This window comes from Fusarium flagelliforme (genome assembly GCF_020744385.1).
Source record: "Fusarium flagelliforme strain FIESC 12 MPI-CAGE-AA-0113 chromosome Unknown B0J16scaffold_6, whole genome shotgun sequence".
NCBI classification, from domain to species: Eukaryota; Fungi; Ascomycota; class Sordariomycetes; order Hypocreales; family Nectriaceae; genus Fusarium; species Fusarium flagelliforme.
Window position 1 is genome coordinate 351027 of NW_025763508.1, and position 14943 is coordinate 365969.

Consider the following 14943-nt stretch of genomic DNA (forward strand, 5'->3'; position numbering starts at 1 on the left):
GTGGGTGTCGGTTGTAGACATTACCGACTAAACCCGGGTGCCCACCCTCCAAATCTCGGCATTACAATTTAAGACAGGTTCGAGAACATGGTATCGGGCAAAAGGGTCCGGATCGCCATGGGCATATATATACCAGGTACATGGGTCTAGATTTCCCCGTTTTATTGTGTTCTGGTAAAACTCGACATGGTTTCGAATGCTGAGAGTGTCAAGCCCGCTTGGACGTCTGATCAAGGCTCTATGGCCTTGAGAACTGCCCAATCTCTTTGGCCTAAGGTCGTCCAAGATACGATCGACGATGTTTCCAGTACCAGCAAAAGCATCTCTCCATCTCCTAGACTTGAAGAATTGAAGTCAATACAGGGCAGGCTCGAATCCCTGCAAACCGAGATTATAAACGACGTTGAACTATCGTGAGGTTTAGTATTTCTTTCTTTCTTGGCCTATAGCTAACTGAGTTCAGCCCCCTCGACGACGATGGATCTCCCGATATTTCGGCCTATAACCAGCAACTTGACGATCTGGGTGGAGTAACCTGGCATAATTGTCCCTGGTTGTATGGAGAATGCTACATGTACAGGTAGGTTTCGTCGTCCTTTGTTGCAAAGAATTATACTGACTTATCCAGACGTATCCAGTTGATGTTTTCCATGTCAACTTCATGGAGAGAGTACGATTTCTTCCACAGTCAAAAACACTCTTTCTTAGTCACATCTCAGCCTGGCATTGAACACCTTGCTATCAAATACATTCCAATCCTTGCAAGCCCGGATAAGTTCCTTAAGTCACTAGACGACAACAAAGCGACGGCAGTGTTTCTTGACATGGTCCACCTGGCCTTATGGGGAAATGCTGCTGACTCCTCTCTTTTCGCCGATCTTAGCTTTGCCGAAATTCAAGCTCTACATAGACAGCCAGCAATAGACAAGATGGAGGAGTTTATTGTCGACAATGACACATTAGAGGCATGGGAATATTTACGAGATGGTCGGGAGACTAAACCAGAACGGCACATCGACCTGGTTCTTGATAATGCAGGATTCGAATTGTTCACAGACCTTGTTTTTGCAGCGTATCTCATCGAATCAGATCTCGCAACTAGCGTCACTCTGCACGTTAAGCTCTTTCCCTGGTTTATCAACGATGCGACACCCAAAGATATGAACATCCTCCTCGAATCTCTACAGTCTAATGGCGTTACTTTTCTGGCGTCTCTGATCAAAAGATACATTTCCCGTGGTATATTGCATATCAAGTCAGACGCCTTTTGGACAACAGCCTTTTCTTTCCCTGAGATGAAGGAACAGGCGCCAAAGCTGTTCCAGCGTCTACAGGATAGCCATTTGACGATATGGAAAGGAGACTTGAACTATCGAAAGTTAACCAACGACGGTCTATGGCCGCACACAGCGCCTTTCAAAAGTGCACTGGGCTGTCTTGGTCAAGGGAGTGAGATCAAGGTTCTGGCTTTGAGTATGAACAGGTCGGGTACTTGTGTGGGAATAGAGAGTGAGGAAAGGGTTGAGAGTCTTGATAGGGAAGCGCCAGAAAGTTCATGGATTCGAGACGGAACTCATGCCGTAGTGTCATTCAGCAATGGCCTTTAATTCTAAAAAGTTACATTATATCATGTATTTAATTTACATCTCGATCTTCCTTTTAGCGACTTAGCCGAGTATCTTGTTACTATAAGATAATAAAGTACTATTACATCAGTTTGTCTTTTTTTTTTTTTTTTTTATAAGTCTATATTAAATGGCCTTTCTCAACTTTATCATTAAATATATAATTAAGTAGTTTAAGAGGTAAATATAAGGTCAAACCTGTAACTTGCTGAGGTGAGGACTGAGAGAGTGCAGTCAGCGGGCAACAGAGTACAGCTACTGTTGTATAGAACCATCTCGATGCTTCAGGAGCGAAAAATGATTGTCCTGCTAGGTTTTGCATGGATTGTCGATCAGTGGCCTGATTTTAAGACTATCATCTCCGCGGCAAATTCGGTGTGGCTTATGATACTACGTTCCTCGATCCTATCGTCGATCATGGGTCATGCTCAACAAAAACTTACATTGCCACAGTGTGGTTCCATCCAGTTATTAAGTACTTGCGACATTGTTCTCTTATTGGTGTATTTACGGATATTCGCCCTCCATATGTGGCGCTGGAACGCGTCAAAGTGGTTTTGCACATGTCAGCAACAAGTGTCGGACATCCGACAGTACTTTCACGAGCTACTACTGTGCTTTTGGTCCACTCATGTCGCCAGGCGTGTCCCTGCAAATTTCGTTGGCTGAATGCAAAGGGTGGGAAAAGAACTCATCATATTGTGGTGTATGTAGGGTTACATACTGTGCAGCTCTCATCCGTTCTAGATCGCATCTTATTACGTTAAAGTTACTACTAACTACTTTAAGTAGCTCCGTGACGGATTATCGGACTCCGATTAATTGAAGGTTGTTATAAAGGGACAGCAGAGAGAATGATCTATTGTTCTTTTATATCTTAAAATGTAACTTAATACATTTAATAGCCAATAAACTAACATCTTTTCTCAAGATTCTTTTTTTTTTTTTTAATAAACACACAGTTTATTAAATCCCGACTACTAGTTCTAGTACTAAACCGCCCTACGTACTTGAAACTACAGCACCAGCCACTAGTTAAGGTGCTGTTTTCCCGAAGCTACGCACAGCACAGCACCGGTCACGTATCTGTCACGCGGTATTCATTGAGATCGCGACGACAACTGAATCCATGCCCATGTTGCGTGTAGAATTCGTGCAGGATTCGTGTGAGATTGGCGTAAACTTGATGAAATTCACGTGGTAGTTGAAACCAAAAGTGGAGGTTATCGCTGTTTGTGGAATTGATGGTCAAGCATGGGCCATTTCTGGAACGAACGACACCAGACCAACGCGCTTCAGCGCGACGACAACTGAGAATCTGTCCTTCTTGCGTATAGAATTCGTGTGGGATTGGTGTGAGATTTGCGTAAACTTGGTAAAGTTTACATGGTAGTTGAAGACGGGTGGAAACCTTCTGGAGGAAGCCATCGCTGTTTGTAGTTATGATGGACGTGCATGGACCATTTCCGGGGCGAACGACCCTTGCTGCCTTGGAAATATCCTGGAGAAGCGAAATTACTTTTGATTGACGACGTCATTTCAGATGTGTGCAATTAATTGTTTGATGACTCCACTGGCAGTTTATTGCTGATGTAGTGAAGCTATTCCCAAAGGTAATAGCTCTCCAGTGCGCCTTTAACAACTAATACAGCACCCAGAAGACCTGGACTATTATTTGTTATAGTAAAAAAATTTCTTAACAGAGAGATTCTTTAAGTTATTGTAATATACCTATGCTATATATTAATTACAAGATATTGGAATGAGCTAGGATAAACCTCATAAACTGACTCCTTAAATCTTCACAACTCCCCCTTCCCATCTCTAAAAACCTCATCAAACCACGGCTCCTTAGCCTCATCCTCATCCGTTTTACTCTTGCAAACATCCGTAAACTCATGTCTCTCAAAAACACCAGTCCCATTCCCATCCACGACAAACGTCTGCGGCTTTTTCATAGGTTTCTTAGTCCTCGACTCCCAGTATATGAACCTCTCACCCTTGACCACAATTTCCAGTAGAGGCGAAGCTTTGACTTCTTTCAGTTGAGTTTCTACCAATTCTCGCAGGTAGGGAAAGTACCAGATCTTATCCCACCATAGATATCGTCGTTTCTTTGCGCCGTCTTTGTGAGCGTTGTGATGCACGACTACTGGGATTGCTTTGGAGTAGAAATCGACGTAGAGAGGCATTTCACCCCAGTCTTCTATGATGTCGAGATCGCGGGCTGAAATATCGGAGAGGGGATTTTTGGACTCAGATATATCGTCGGGTACGCCCTGGAGACGGGGAGATATGTTCAAACTCTTGGACTTCTCGGCGATGGCGGTTTTGTCGTTGAGCGCAATTATCTCTCCGTCTTGTTCTTCGAATACTGTAGGAATGAACAGTTGTTGCGTATAGCCTAGACCAACGTGGTACTTAAACTCCTTGTGAAGGTCCTTAAAGTCCTTATCTTGAGTGACGCCAGTATGCCTGCGAAGAGATCGTCTCCAAATTTCCTGCTCAGCAAAGATTTCTCCAAAAACACCTTGATCGCTGTACAGTTCCTTGCCATTGACGAGACCTCGCTGCATACGCTCTTGCACGCGACGGAAGTATCGACGCATATCACTAACTGGACCGATCATACTACCACTGTTGAGATACTTTGGTCGAACATCATGGAACTTGTTTGGGTCGAGGTCTGTTTTGGGGCCGTAGAGGTCTTTACGAACGGGACTCTCAGGTAATTCATCGCAGTGAAGAACTGAACCCGAAGATGAAGGTGGAAAACATTTCTTCTGTGCGGAGACGATGATGGTTTGTTCAAACGGGAGATCTCCACGGCCTTTCCATCCAGCTGCAAGACGACGGTTCGCTTGTGTATTCGCTTCATGGTATCGTTTAAGAAGAACATCAGGAGGAAGCTGAAACCAACAATCATAAGAATCAGTCAAGACAACAATATCATTCTCCTCAAGTCTGTTTTCCTCGGGTGTATCAGACTCGGTAGCTATGTCGAGATACTCGAGAGTACCAGTGATTTTCGCAAGGTGAGAACCGCCCTTCCATCCTTTAGACGGATCAAATTTCTTGCCCCAGTTGACGATCACAGGACTAGGATATCCTAGAGCAATAGCGCTGATGACGATCTTGCAAAGATCGTGGGCGGGGTTATTAGCGGGGAGAACGATGGCTAGACGACGATCTTTGGCGACGAGATGGTTCATAACAGGTTTTGTGCTTCCGGCCACAACATCGCCGTTCAAAAAGAATGAGCGGCCCTGTACTGTCAGTAGAGTACACTGATATAAGGGATAGATCTCACCTTTAGTGAAGTCAGAACTATTAACCCAGGAACGAGAAGAATCACAGCGATAAGAATGGTCATGGTTCGGAGAGGCAGCCGAAGTAGTCTCTTGGCAAACATGCCCCAGCAAGCCGATCCGGAACCGGACTTTTCTACACTCTCCGGGTCCGAATTAGGGGATGTTTCAAGGCGTTTGTATTGCCACGAAGGCATGATTCTGCGGAGGTAGTCCATGGTGAATACTGGGCAGAGACGAGGAGCAGAGGACATGTGCACGCGAGCTTTCGTATGGATTATTCTCTCCTACTCCGTATTGCTCCTCTCGTTGTATTTGTGGCTCATCCTTGATTATTATTCTTGGCTTTGAATTCTTTCTTCTTGGCTCATCACTTGGCCATCGCAGTTTGCTTACCATCGTTCAGACCTGACTCGGCAAGTAAGAAACCATCTTGGCATATGCAACAGCTGAACCACACAGAATAAAACTCAACAACTCAGAAATAGCAACCGTCGATCACTTCCTCAGTGGAGAAGAGCCAAGGGAATAGACAGGAGATTACTCGAAAAAATCCCGACGGTCCGGTCCAATTGGCGATACCCGATGCCATAATCCCGTCTTGGCCTTGCCGAACCACCCGACCGGAACATTTGGTGCGGCGAAAACTGTGGGTTTTAGGTTAGTTTAGCTGGAGATCTGTCTGAAGCTAATGCATTTAATGGGGGATCAGACTATAGACTAACGGTCAGGTACTCTCACATGAAGAGTTTAGTGTCTTGGGAACAAGTCTTGACACCATAATGGGCTTTCTTTTTAGTACATGTAATATCTGCATCATTATAGCTTCTCCATAAAGTAACTTCCGACTAAAATTCCACTTGTCCAGTTACTGCTAGACAACCCTCGCATTCGGGCGCCTGTTCGCATCGGGCGTGTATGCCTCGTGGTCAATATTACACGTCCCCCATTTTCTCCACCAACGTCGACCATATGACAGTCCTTTTCTATGCGTCCACTGGTTATTAGGCGCCTTTCTGACCTTTCGTCTTCCATGCATGCCTGTAATTGTCAGTAGATGATCATGATGCAAAGAGAAGGCGCTTACATCTCCCCTTGTTCCTCTTATGTCGGATAGTGAACTTGCGGCAATCAGAACAATATTTCCTCTCCCCCATCCACCCCCGTAATCTCGTAAACAAAGGACAAGAAATACAAAGACAATGTTTCTTGCAGTACGGCACACTACACTCTGGATGGTCATCAGGGTAATAATTGCACGGATAACAAACACGTCCAGAAACTGTATGTCGTTTCCGTCTGTGCTGCCAGGAGTTATAATGCAACTCCTTACCACGTACGCCCTCGCAGGTGGATCTGTAGTCCATTTCTGATTTGTCGAGAGGACATCCATGGGGAACATCAGCCGTTGAGCCAAGCTGATCCACCCATTCGAGTTTTGGTTTGGATGTGATGAGTGGTGTGGAGAGGAGTCGGAGTTCGTGGGATGTAAGCGAGAGACAAACAAGGTCATTTCGGGCGCATTGTTTTAGGACCTCTAATTGGATCTCTGGGGGGAATTGGCGGAAGAGTGTAAAATCCATGGCAGCAAACGGATATGGTCTTGCGGGAAATAACGGATATGTTTGATCTTGGTAAAGGATGGGGTGAAGGTTACGCGTCGACGCGGAAAGGGGAATAATTGAGATAACGAATAGAGACAACTAGACTGGTTATTCACTGCATTTTAAACGCGACATTATCGCGGTCTATTCTTAGGCAGCATTGCATGCATTCAAGCATAGTATCACGCGGAATCCTTCCAAGAGTCCATTTGTGGATGTTCTGCCTAATTTACTGGGATCTGAATCCAACTAATTCAAGGCAGACTTCCTTATCTTATCGGGAACAGGCTGCGCCTTGCAATTGAGCTTGGATTTTAATTAAACGGATTAGATTATTTACTTAACATTAAAAAAAAAGAATATGATACATTTCGCTTCGCAATTGTAACTATTCACAATGATTTAAAAGACTTGATTGAGACTGACGCATCCAGTAAGTTACCTTGGCTGTAATGATAAGATAATTCTCCACAAAGCAAAAAGCAAAAAGTGAGGTTCTGCCCGGGCTCGAACCGGGGACCTTCTCGGTGTTAACGAGATGTCATGACCAACTAGACCACAGTACCAAGCTGTTTTTATTGCAAGGATTCTTTCCGCAACAGCGTATATCCTCAGAGCGTTCAATCACTGCAGTAATTGCCCTATCTCTTTACACAACACTCTCGAAGCTCCAAGACCTCGCTTACAACACTGAATCCTTCAATTAACGTGTCGTTACATTCCCAGGGTGACATTCTACCCGCCACTCCATTATTAGTCGCTCATGTCTTTGCCAAGTCGGCGCGGTCGGGTGGCTATAACGGCTGAGATGTCACTTGGTTCTGCCTCCAGCACGGTCCATTGGCTATCCACGGTAGCAAATTAGGTGGCTTGGAGCCTTAGACAGTTGAATCGAGTATCTTACAGTGCTTGGCTTCTCAAGCGAGATCAGGTTTTTGGGATAAGAGAAGGTATTGTTGATTGCTGTTTCTGATTTGGGAATGATGTGCGAGATACCCAGTGCAGGTTAGCGTTGAATGTCTGGAAGGACAGCGTGAAGAACAGCAGTTAATAAAAAGAAATAAGTTACTAAAAACTATTCTTTAAGTAGAGTGAATGTTTTGAATACCTCAATATAAGATTACATAGATTGATTAAAAATATAATATTATTTATAGGATAGAAATAAGTTCTATTAGCATTAAGGTTAATCTAAGTTATAAAATAGGTTCCGACATTTGTTTTGGTTCCTGGGCCAAGGTCCAATCAATTTCCAAGTCTTATCAAGAATATTCCTTTAAAACAGAACTTTGAACCTCTGTTAACCTGTGCCTTCAATGCGTCATTGGTCAGACAAGGCGTAACATGTAGTTGAGCGTCGGTGTAGGAACTAACTACTGTGCGACAACCAGCCTCGCTCAGAAGGACACCGAAGAATTCGCATCCATTCTATGAATCACTTCATCACCCATCATGTATTCTGGCAAAGTGAATCATCCCAGACCTTTAAGCAAATGATGGAAAGAGACGCAAAGGTACGTGATTTACCAGTATAAAACGCCGAGTTTCATCAATCCAGTCTCAATCAATCTTCTCGCAGACAACACACTAAACACCATCAAGTATTAAATACTACTATAGTGTTAAAGCTATATACTACGGTCTCGGAAAAAGCCAACATGTGTACGAGGACCAACAACCGAACTGTCTGCCTAGACTGCCAAACAGTCTTGCAGCAAAGCTTCAATGAAAGATGCTGCCTTAAGTCTAGGGGTATCTGGGGAAGGTGCAGAAATGTAAATAATGCTACTCATACTACGAGCGTTATTTGTGAGGAGTGCAGAAGGAAGCGCAAGCTTAAACCGAAGAGGTAGGCATGTGATTGAGCGTTGTGCAAGGTAAAACAGCTTGTTGGTGGAACAGGGAGTCTTGTGAACAATAGAGGATAGTGAATATAAACCATTGACAAGATATTTGTTCTGCAATGCTGAACATGACAGTGATGACGTGAAATGAATACTGAGCGATTGTTCATATGATACGCTTCCCTATTGCTTTGTTTGAGATCAATGACCCTTGGACAGCTATCGTTTAATAGTGAAGGCCTTGTGAAACGCTGTTACCGAATCACTGTTCCCTCAAGGCCTATAAATACAGCGCTTTCCACTGCCCAACTTGAACTCAAACCAAACACATGAACAACAACTTCAACTATATATCAACACCACTCATCAGCTATACAACAAACCCGGAATCACTCCCAATACCACCTGAGTCTTAGAAGACGTATCATATAAAACCTCAACAACAGCACTATGTGTGTCATATACATTTTCACCGACGACTGTCCCTGCGGCAAGGAGCTCTGGCGCGACACTCGTTATGTAGCCTGCGCGAAGGCAGAGGGAGTCATAGGAGCTTGCGGAAGTACCGATGAGGCTCACAGTAGCACAACAATTGAATGTTCTGAGTGTGCGGAAAAGCGTAAGAAGAAGGAGAACCCTGATGATGACGAGGAGGAGGAGGAGGAAGACAAGTAGAGTCACTGAGAACAATGAATCGAGGGTTATAAACTAGCATGGAATCACTAGACCTTTAGCTTTATAAATACAACCGTACCCCCTCCTCAACTTGAATTTGACTCCCCAGTAAATGCAGTGAAGACGTAATTTGAATCTCATCAACTATATAACAAGCCTAGACTTAGAATCACTTCTGATACCTACATCCTAGATCAGCACTATGTGTTTCGAATACATCACCACTGAAGATTGCTACTGCGGCGTTGAAGTTGACCGAACAATTACACAACAATGGTGTGAAGAAGCGGGAGACCAATGGGCAAGTTGTGGAAAATATACTTGGGAACCAAGGTTTTTAAAGGTTGAGTGTGAGGATTGTGAGAGGAAGAGGATTAAGAAGCTGAAGAAGGAGGAAAAGGGGGATGAAGATGAGGATGACAAATAAGCACTCACTGCTACAGTATAATGCGTCCACAGGTCCCAGCGAGTCTCGCGAGACAAGACAGAGCATATCTGCAGGGGCAGAGTAACAGCGACTAGATTAGAAGTTAGGAACTACATAGAATCACACTTAGCCTAGGTCTATAAATATCACCATATAGCCCCTTGCACTACCCGACTTGGACCTGACGCTTCCACAGTATCTAAAGGTGTTGAAAATGAGGACACGGACGATAAATAAGGAGTCACTGCTGTCAGCGAACCCATTGATTGAAGACTTGGGAAGTGGCATAGAATCACTGTCCGTTTAGATGTATAAATACAACTTCTTCCACTTCTTAAAACTTAACTCTTCTATAATAAAAACACTCTCAATACCATCAACTATATAACAACCTAATTCAACACCAATATCTTATAAATCCGTCAACATGTGTGTCCAAATGGTTTTCACCGAGGACTGCAAATGCGGCAAGTTTCTCGATTTACCACGAACGAGACGTGCACAGATGTAAAGGACGCCTGGGGAGATTGTGGATTTGTTACTGTCATTCCCGACAGCAAAGAAGTTGAATGTGCGAAATGTGAGGAGGAGAGGAAGAAGAAGGAGAAGCCTAAGGATCAGTAGAGAATCACTGTCAACAGTGAATCTGGGAGGCTTTTGAGATGCCATGGAATCACTGTGAGCCTAGGTCTATAAATACAACCTTTTCCACTCCTTAAACCTGACTCTTCCATGAAAACAATCCAAATCTCATTAGTTATACAATAAACCTAAACCACGATGTGTTGGCGATATATCTTTACTGACGACTGCAAATGCGGCAAAGAGGTCTCCCGAGCGACTTCAGATAAGATGTGCAGAATAGCAAAGAAGGTCTGGGGAGACTGTAAAGTCATTGATGTTATGCCGAGAAGTACAAGGGTTGAATGTACTGAGTGTGAGGAAAAGAGGAAGAAGAAGGAGAACCCCGACAAGTAAGATATATTAGATAGCATTGCTAGATTTAGGGCTGGTAGCTGGACTGCTATATTATAAAGACACAAAGTTTCGATCACTCTTGAACCTTTAATAGTGACATGTATTAGAACTACGATATTCTAAGTATAATAACATACTAGCTACCTCCTCTTAATCTCCACCTGAGCAAAAGGGTCACAAACAGACATGAACCCCATCTCCATAACCTGAGGCTTATAACCCTCCTTGAGTCTAAGATCATACTTCATCAGAATCTGCGCTAGACAAAGCTTAAGCTCACTACCAGCGAAGAACCGTCCAGGGCATTGATGTCTTCCCATTCCAAAGTGAGCATGGTCAGGGCTGGACTGAACAAGCAAGCCAGAATTGTCACCTGCTTCACGACGCTTGTAGAAACGGTAGCCGTCGAATTCGTCGGGATTTGAGAAGGTTGGTGGGTTGAGCATTTCGCGGCCGTCGACGGCGATATGAGTTCCTTTTTCGAGTGGTGTACCGTCTGGAAGGGTTGTATCGCGGACAACGATTCGTTCCAAGAGGACTGTAAGAAATTAGTTTTGAACTGCAAATATGAGAAGTAACTTACCAAGAGGAGGAATCTGTCGTTGACACTCCTTTATAAAACTATCCAACAACCCCATCTTGACCAAACTCGCACCAGTAACACCATCACCCATAGCATCCTCAAGCTCGTTCCTCAAAGGCTCAACATACTCAGGCCGTCTAGCAATCTCAACAAGAACCTGTCGAAAAAGCTCAGAAGTAGTAAATAAAGCAGCCATAGCAAGAGCTAACTGCACGTCACCAGGTTCAAAGCCCTCAGCAGCTGAATTCTCCATAGTCCAGGCAAGAGCGTCGTAATAAGCAGGAGGGTTGACTTCTTGACGACGCTTTTGGACGGCTTTGTTGACCATTTCGCGAGCGCGTGCAAGACCGGTTCGACAGGCTGTTGCGTGGGGGAGAGAATATTGACGAATGCTCCGGAGCCAGGGATGCACGGATTGCATTTCTGGAACGGCCGAGAAGAAATCCAAAACGTATGCTCGAGAAACGGCTTGCCATTCGGGGTCTGAGGCAAGTTCAGGTCCAACAAAAATAGAAGAAGCAGCACGAGAAATAATACCCGTAGTATTATCCTCCCAATCAAGACCCTTCCACTCCTTACTCTCACCCCAAATATCTCTCAAACCCTTCTCAATAGCTTCATCCAGAATAGGCAGAGTCTTATCCGTTTTACTCAGCTTTCCCTGGATCATGTTGATGACCATCCTATTCTCATGGTGTAGAACAAAATTAACTTCAAAACCGGGATGATTGGCGAAGAAATCTTCTCGAACGAGTTGTTGATGGTCGACATCTTTGTTGTGTTTAACCCAGTTGATCAGAGTTGGTGGAAGGATGAGTTTCTGGCCGTTGGGGACTTGGATTATGTATGGGTTTGAGCCGTGGGTTGAGAAGCCGGTTTTGAGGAGACTACGGGCGTTGGTGATGAACTCTTGGGGGTTTTTGTTGATGATGGGGAACCTGATTTTGGGGCGCTTGAAGATGAGGGTGCCGATAATAATAGCGAAAAGGGAGCAGAAAAGGCTCAAGGGGGAGAGTAAGAGACTCATTGTAGGTGAGTGTGTAATTGATGTTTTTTAATAGTGTCAACGGTGGTAATTCTCTTGTATTTAATATAACCAGAACGTGGCACGAGCAGAGGCTGTCCTGTCCACCTTCCAATGAAACCATACTGCCTACAAGTCCGGCCGATGACATGTCTCCGTGGAGCTAAACTGTAAACGCTCGCCGAAATTGAATTCTTTTCTATTTTCTAGAGATACACAAATATTAATGGACTTTTCAAGTTTTCATCGCATTCGGGTTGATGCTATTCCCCGAGACGGATAGCGATAGCCCTGTATTTTAGTGGGTAGTCTGCTAACACCCACTGTAAGCCGCAATGCCCTTGCACTGATTGGTCCACTAATTGTTAGTGCTCGGTCGCTATCCAAACAGGCGATGACTCATGTCGCAAACAGGTTAGCTTTAAAATAGCATCCACAGCGTATGATGTAAATTTCGTATTTGTATTATCGTAGCGAATTCATTCTGGATATGTATTTCCTAATTACTAAGGAAGCATTTCGAGTGTATACTCAATAACTACGAATAAGTAAGTTAAGCCTTGATTTCCTTGACATCGTCTTGAGAGTGGGCTGAGTGCACAGCTCCAGCACGGTAGACAACATCATCAAGACCAATCTCTCTGTTAATCTCAGCCATTCTCTCACTATCAGCCTGAGCAGCTCCCTCAGATCCAAAGATGATGTCCTAGATTTGTTAGTAGTGAACGATGGAATTGTAAGGATGAGACGTACCATTTCTTCGAGAGAAAGACGCTTGGTCTCAGGGACAAAGAACCAGATAAATCCAGCACCCATCAAAGTCAAGAGACCGAACAGGATGTATGTTCCGTAAGTGATACCCTCCAACATATCAGGAGTAACTTGACCAACGATAAAGTTGTTCATCCAGTTACTCGAAGCACCAAGAGCCACACCGTAAGGTCGGGTGCTAAGAGGCCAAATCTCAGCGATGATAATCCAGGCACAAGGGCCCCAGGAGTCTAAAAGAGTTAGTATAAATCTTCACAGGAGAGAAGAAAAGCTTACATCCGAAATGGATGACGAAAAGCCAAACCATGACAATGGCTGCCCAACCAGCTGCTTGATGGTTCTCAAAGTTATCAATGTTCTTGGCGAGAATGACGGCGATAATGAGATGGCAAAGACTCATGCCGACTGCACCGACAGCCAGAACTGGCTTACGACCGAGACGATCGATCCAGAGAACGGCGGGGATAGTGGCGATGAACATGACGATACCGACAACTCCGGTGGCGAGGAGAGAAGTGGTGGTGCTGCTCATACCGAGCTGGCCGAAGATAGAGGGAGCGTAGTAAAGAATCTGGACAGTTAGTTTGGTCGATAGAAGAAAATGGTGGACTTACAGCATTGATACCAGTCCACTGCTGGAAGAACATAGTAACAGTAGCAACAATAACACGCTTAAACATAGCCTTAGTCTTGAAAAGCGCACCCATAGCGACAAACTGCAGTTTAAAGATATTTCCAGCAGTTTGTTCCTGCAAATGAGGGAAACGCTCAGCCAGACTTCGCTTCTCGAAAAGAGATTGAGCCTTGATTTCGAGGAATTCTAGCTCGATGAGTTCGTGGTCGGTGGGAAGGTCACGAAGGTTGGCGAGAACTTGTCGGGCTTCTTCTTCACGGCCATGGTGAAGAAGCCATCGGGGTGAGAAGGGCATCCACATCATTCCGATAAAGAGGACTACTGCGGGACCGAGTTGGAGACAGATTGGGATTTGCCATGCTGCGTCAGATTGGCCTTCGCCTGTGCCGCCGATGAAGTGAGTGCCACTGGGGATGTTAGAAGAGGTAATGGATAGTGGTGGGGGACGTACTAGTCGATCCAGAAACTAACCATGATACCAAAGGTAATGGCTAGTTGTTGAAGAGCTACAAGAGCACCACGAACTTCCGGAGGAGCACATTCGGAGTTGTAAAGAGGAACGATAGTAGACAAACTACCAACACCCATACCCCTACAAGCTGTTAGTTGAGTTCAAACCACTGACCACTGAGACATACGTGATAAATCGACCAGCAAGAATAACTTGGTATCCAGCTTGAATAGCAGTAGCCTGGATAACAACACCAATAATAAAAACACTAGTCGCAATAAGAATACCATATTTTCGCGAACAAAGTTCCGCAATAGCACCGGAAAGAACAGTACCAAGCCAAGCACCTAGTTCAAGAATGGAAGTCAACCATCCTTTCTTGGTTTGGTTCTTGACATAATCTCCCATGTCTGTTTACGTCAGCTGACTGTTACACGACTCGGGGAGGTAGAGGAGCGTACGTCGTTCGAAAGCAGGCATGGTAAGAATTCCTGAAAACATTCCCTGGTTGTATCCGTAGAGAATACCACCGATGCAAGCAAAGGCAGCAATTCTAGCAACCTTCCAGTTCTTTACCAAAGCTCGTGCACCAGATGCGCCCATGAGGGCTTGGCGGCGCTGGAGGGCGGCATCGTATGTGCCTGTTGTAGTCGGAGCTCCACCCATGATGAGTATGAGTGCAAGTTTTGATGACAAGCAAGTTCAGGTGTCAGCAGAATCATCTTGGCGATTGATGGGCATGCATTTGTTATATACTCTGCAAAGCCAAGACGTGAAACTTTGCACTGTTACATCAATCTCGGCTAAATGGGCAGACATGTAAGACAAACAAACTCGGGCATTTACAATGAAACGGCATGCTGTATCCGTAGGCTGGCTACTGGTAGGAGTGATCCCCGCAGGTGGATAAAATACTCCAATTCAGCCTGAACTTGTCAGTGGTTGGTTCAACGGCTTAAACTCAGGCTAAACACGACATGGGTTGGTGACAGGGCTGGATATCCGCACCAGTGAAAATC

General features: G+C 44.7%; 5 protein-coding genes and 1 non-coding gene across 6 annotated transcripts; 1 reads left to right on the forward strand and 5 right to left on the reverse strand.

Moving 5' to 3' along the window:
• The first annotated feature begins 109 nt into the window (after positions 1–109).
• On the forward strand, positions 110–1740 carry B0J16DRAFT_308131 (uncharacterized protein). Its single transcript, XM_046124868.1, has 3 exons — positions 110–413; positions 464–580; positions 629–1740. The coding sequence occupies exons 1-3, from the start codon at positions 187–189 to the stop codon at positions 1605–1607; spliced, it is 1323 nt and encodes a 440-aa protein (XP_045979674.1). The 5' UTR covers positions 110–186; the 3' UTR covers positions 1608–1740.
• Positions 1741–3427: 1687 nt separating this feature from the next.
• Positions 3428–5187, reverse strand: B0J16DRAFT_364046 (uncharacterized protein; the record flags this gene model as incomplete). The annotated part of the gene is made up of 2 exons (XM_046129913.1): positions 3428–4891; positions 4936–5187. 2 exons carry the CDS (start codon positions 5185–5187, stop codon positions 3428–3430), a joined length of 1716 nt encoding a protein of 571 aa, XP_045979675.1.
• Positions 5188–5716: 529 nt separating this feature from the next.
• B0J16DRAFT_166559 (F-box domain-containing protein) lies at positions 5717–6692 on the reverse strand. Its single transcript, XM_046122321.1, has 2 exons — positions 6021–6692; positions 5717–5974 (listed from the first exon to the last, which is right to left on the reverse strand). Exons 1-2 carry the CDS (start codon positions 6514–6516, stop codon positions 5808–5810), a joined length of 663 nt encoding a protein of 220 aa, XP_045979676.1. The 5' UTR covers positions 6517–6692; the 3' UTR covers positions 5717–5807.
• A 337-nt stretch (positions 6693–7029) lies between these two features.
• Positions 7030–7103, reverse strand: B0J16DRAFT_t266. The gene has a single exon. It is a non-coding gene; the product is annotated as a tRNA-Val (tRNA).
• Positions 7104–10546: 3443 nt separating this feature from the next.
• On the reverse strand, positions 10547–12237 carry B0J16DRAFT_374188 (cytochrome P450). Its single transcript, XM_046130591.1, has 2 exons — positions 11045–12237; positions 10547–10999 (listed from the first exon to the last, which is right to left on the reverse strand). The coding sequence occupies exons 1-2, from the start codon at positions 12069–12071 to the stop codon at positions 10602–10604; spliced, it is 1425 nt and encodes a 474-aa protein (XP_045979677.1). The 5' UTR covers positions 12072–12237; the 3' UTR covers positions 10547–10601.
• A 308-nt stretch (positions 12238–12545) lies between these two features.
• On the reverse strand, positions 12546–14590 carry B0J16DRAFT_364048 (general substrate transporter; the record flags this gene model as incomplete). Its single annotated transcript, XM_046129914.1, has 7 exons — positions 12546–12774; positions 12822–13077; positions 13127–13410; positions 13454–13880; positions 13925–14065; positions 14112–14334; positions 14386–14590. 7 exons carry the CDS (start codon positions 14588–14590, stop codon positions 12622–12624), a joined length of 1689 nt encoding a protein of 562 aa, XP_045979678.1. The 3' UTR covers positions 12546–12621.
• Between the last annotated feature and the right edge of the window lie 353 nt (positions 14591–14943).

What these genes read in the sequence shown, in the direction of transcription:
- B0J16DRAFT_308131 (XM_046124868.1), top strand. Translation starts at nt 187, where the DNA reads ATGGTTTCGAATGCTGAGAGTGTCAAGCCCGCTTGGACGTCTGATCAA. An exon ending in ATAAACGACGTTGAACTATC is followed by an intron (nt 414 to 463) that starts GTGAGGTTTAGT and finishes AACTGAGTTCAG; the next exon opens with CCCCCTCGACGACGATGGAT. An exon ending in GGAGAATGCTACATGTACAG is followed by an intron (nt 581 to 628) that starts GTAGGTTTCGTC and finishes TGACTTATCCAG; the next exon opens with ACGTATCCAGTTGATGTTTT.
- B0J16DRAFT_166559 (XM_046122321.1), bottom strand. Translation starts at nt 6,516, where the DNA reads ATGGATTTTACACTCTTCCGCCAATTCCCCCCAGAGATCCAATTAGAG. An exon ending in TAAGAGGAACAAGGGGAGAT is followed by an intron (nt 5,975 to 6,020) that starts GTAAGCGCCTTC and finishes TGACAATTACAG; the next exon opens with GCATGCATGGAAGACGAAAG.
- B0J16DRAFT_374188 (XM_046130591.1), bottom strand. Translation starts at nt 12,071, where the DNA reads ATGAGTCTCTTACTCTCCCCCTTGAGCCTTTTCTGCTCCCTTTTCGCT. An exon ending in ACGACAGATTCCTCCTCTTG is followed by an intron (nt 11,000 to 11,044) that starts GTAAGTTACTTC and finishes AATTTCTTACAG; the next exon opens with TCCTCTTGGAACGAATCGTT.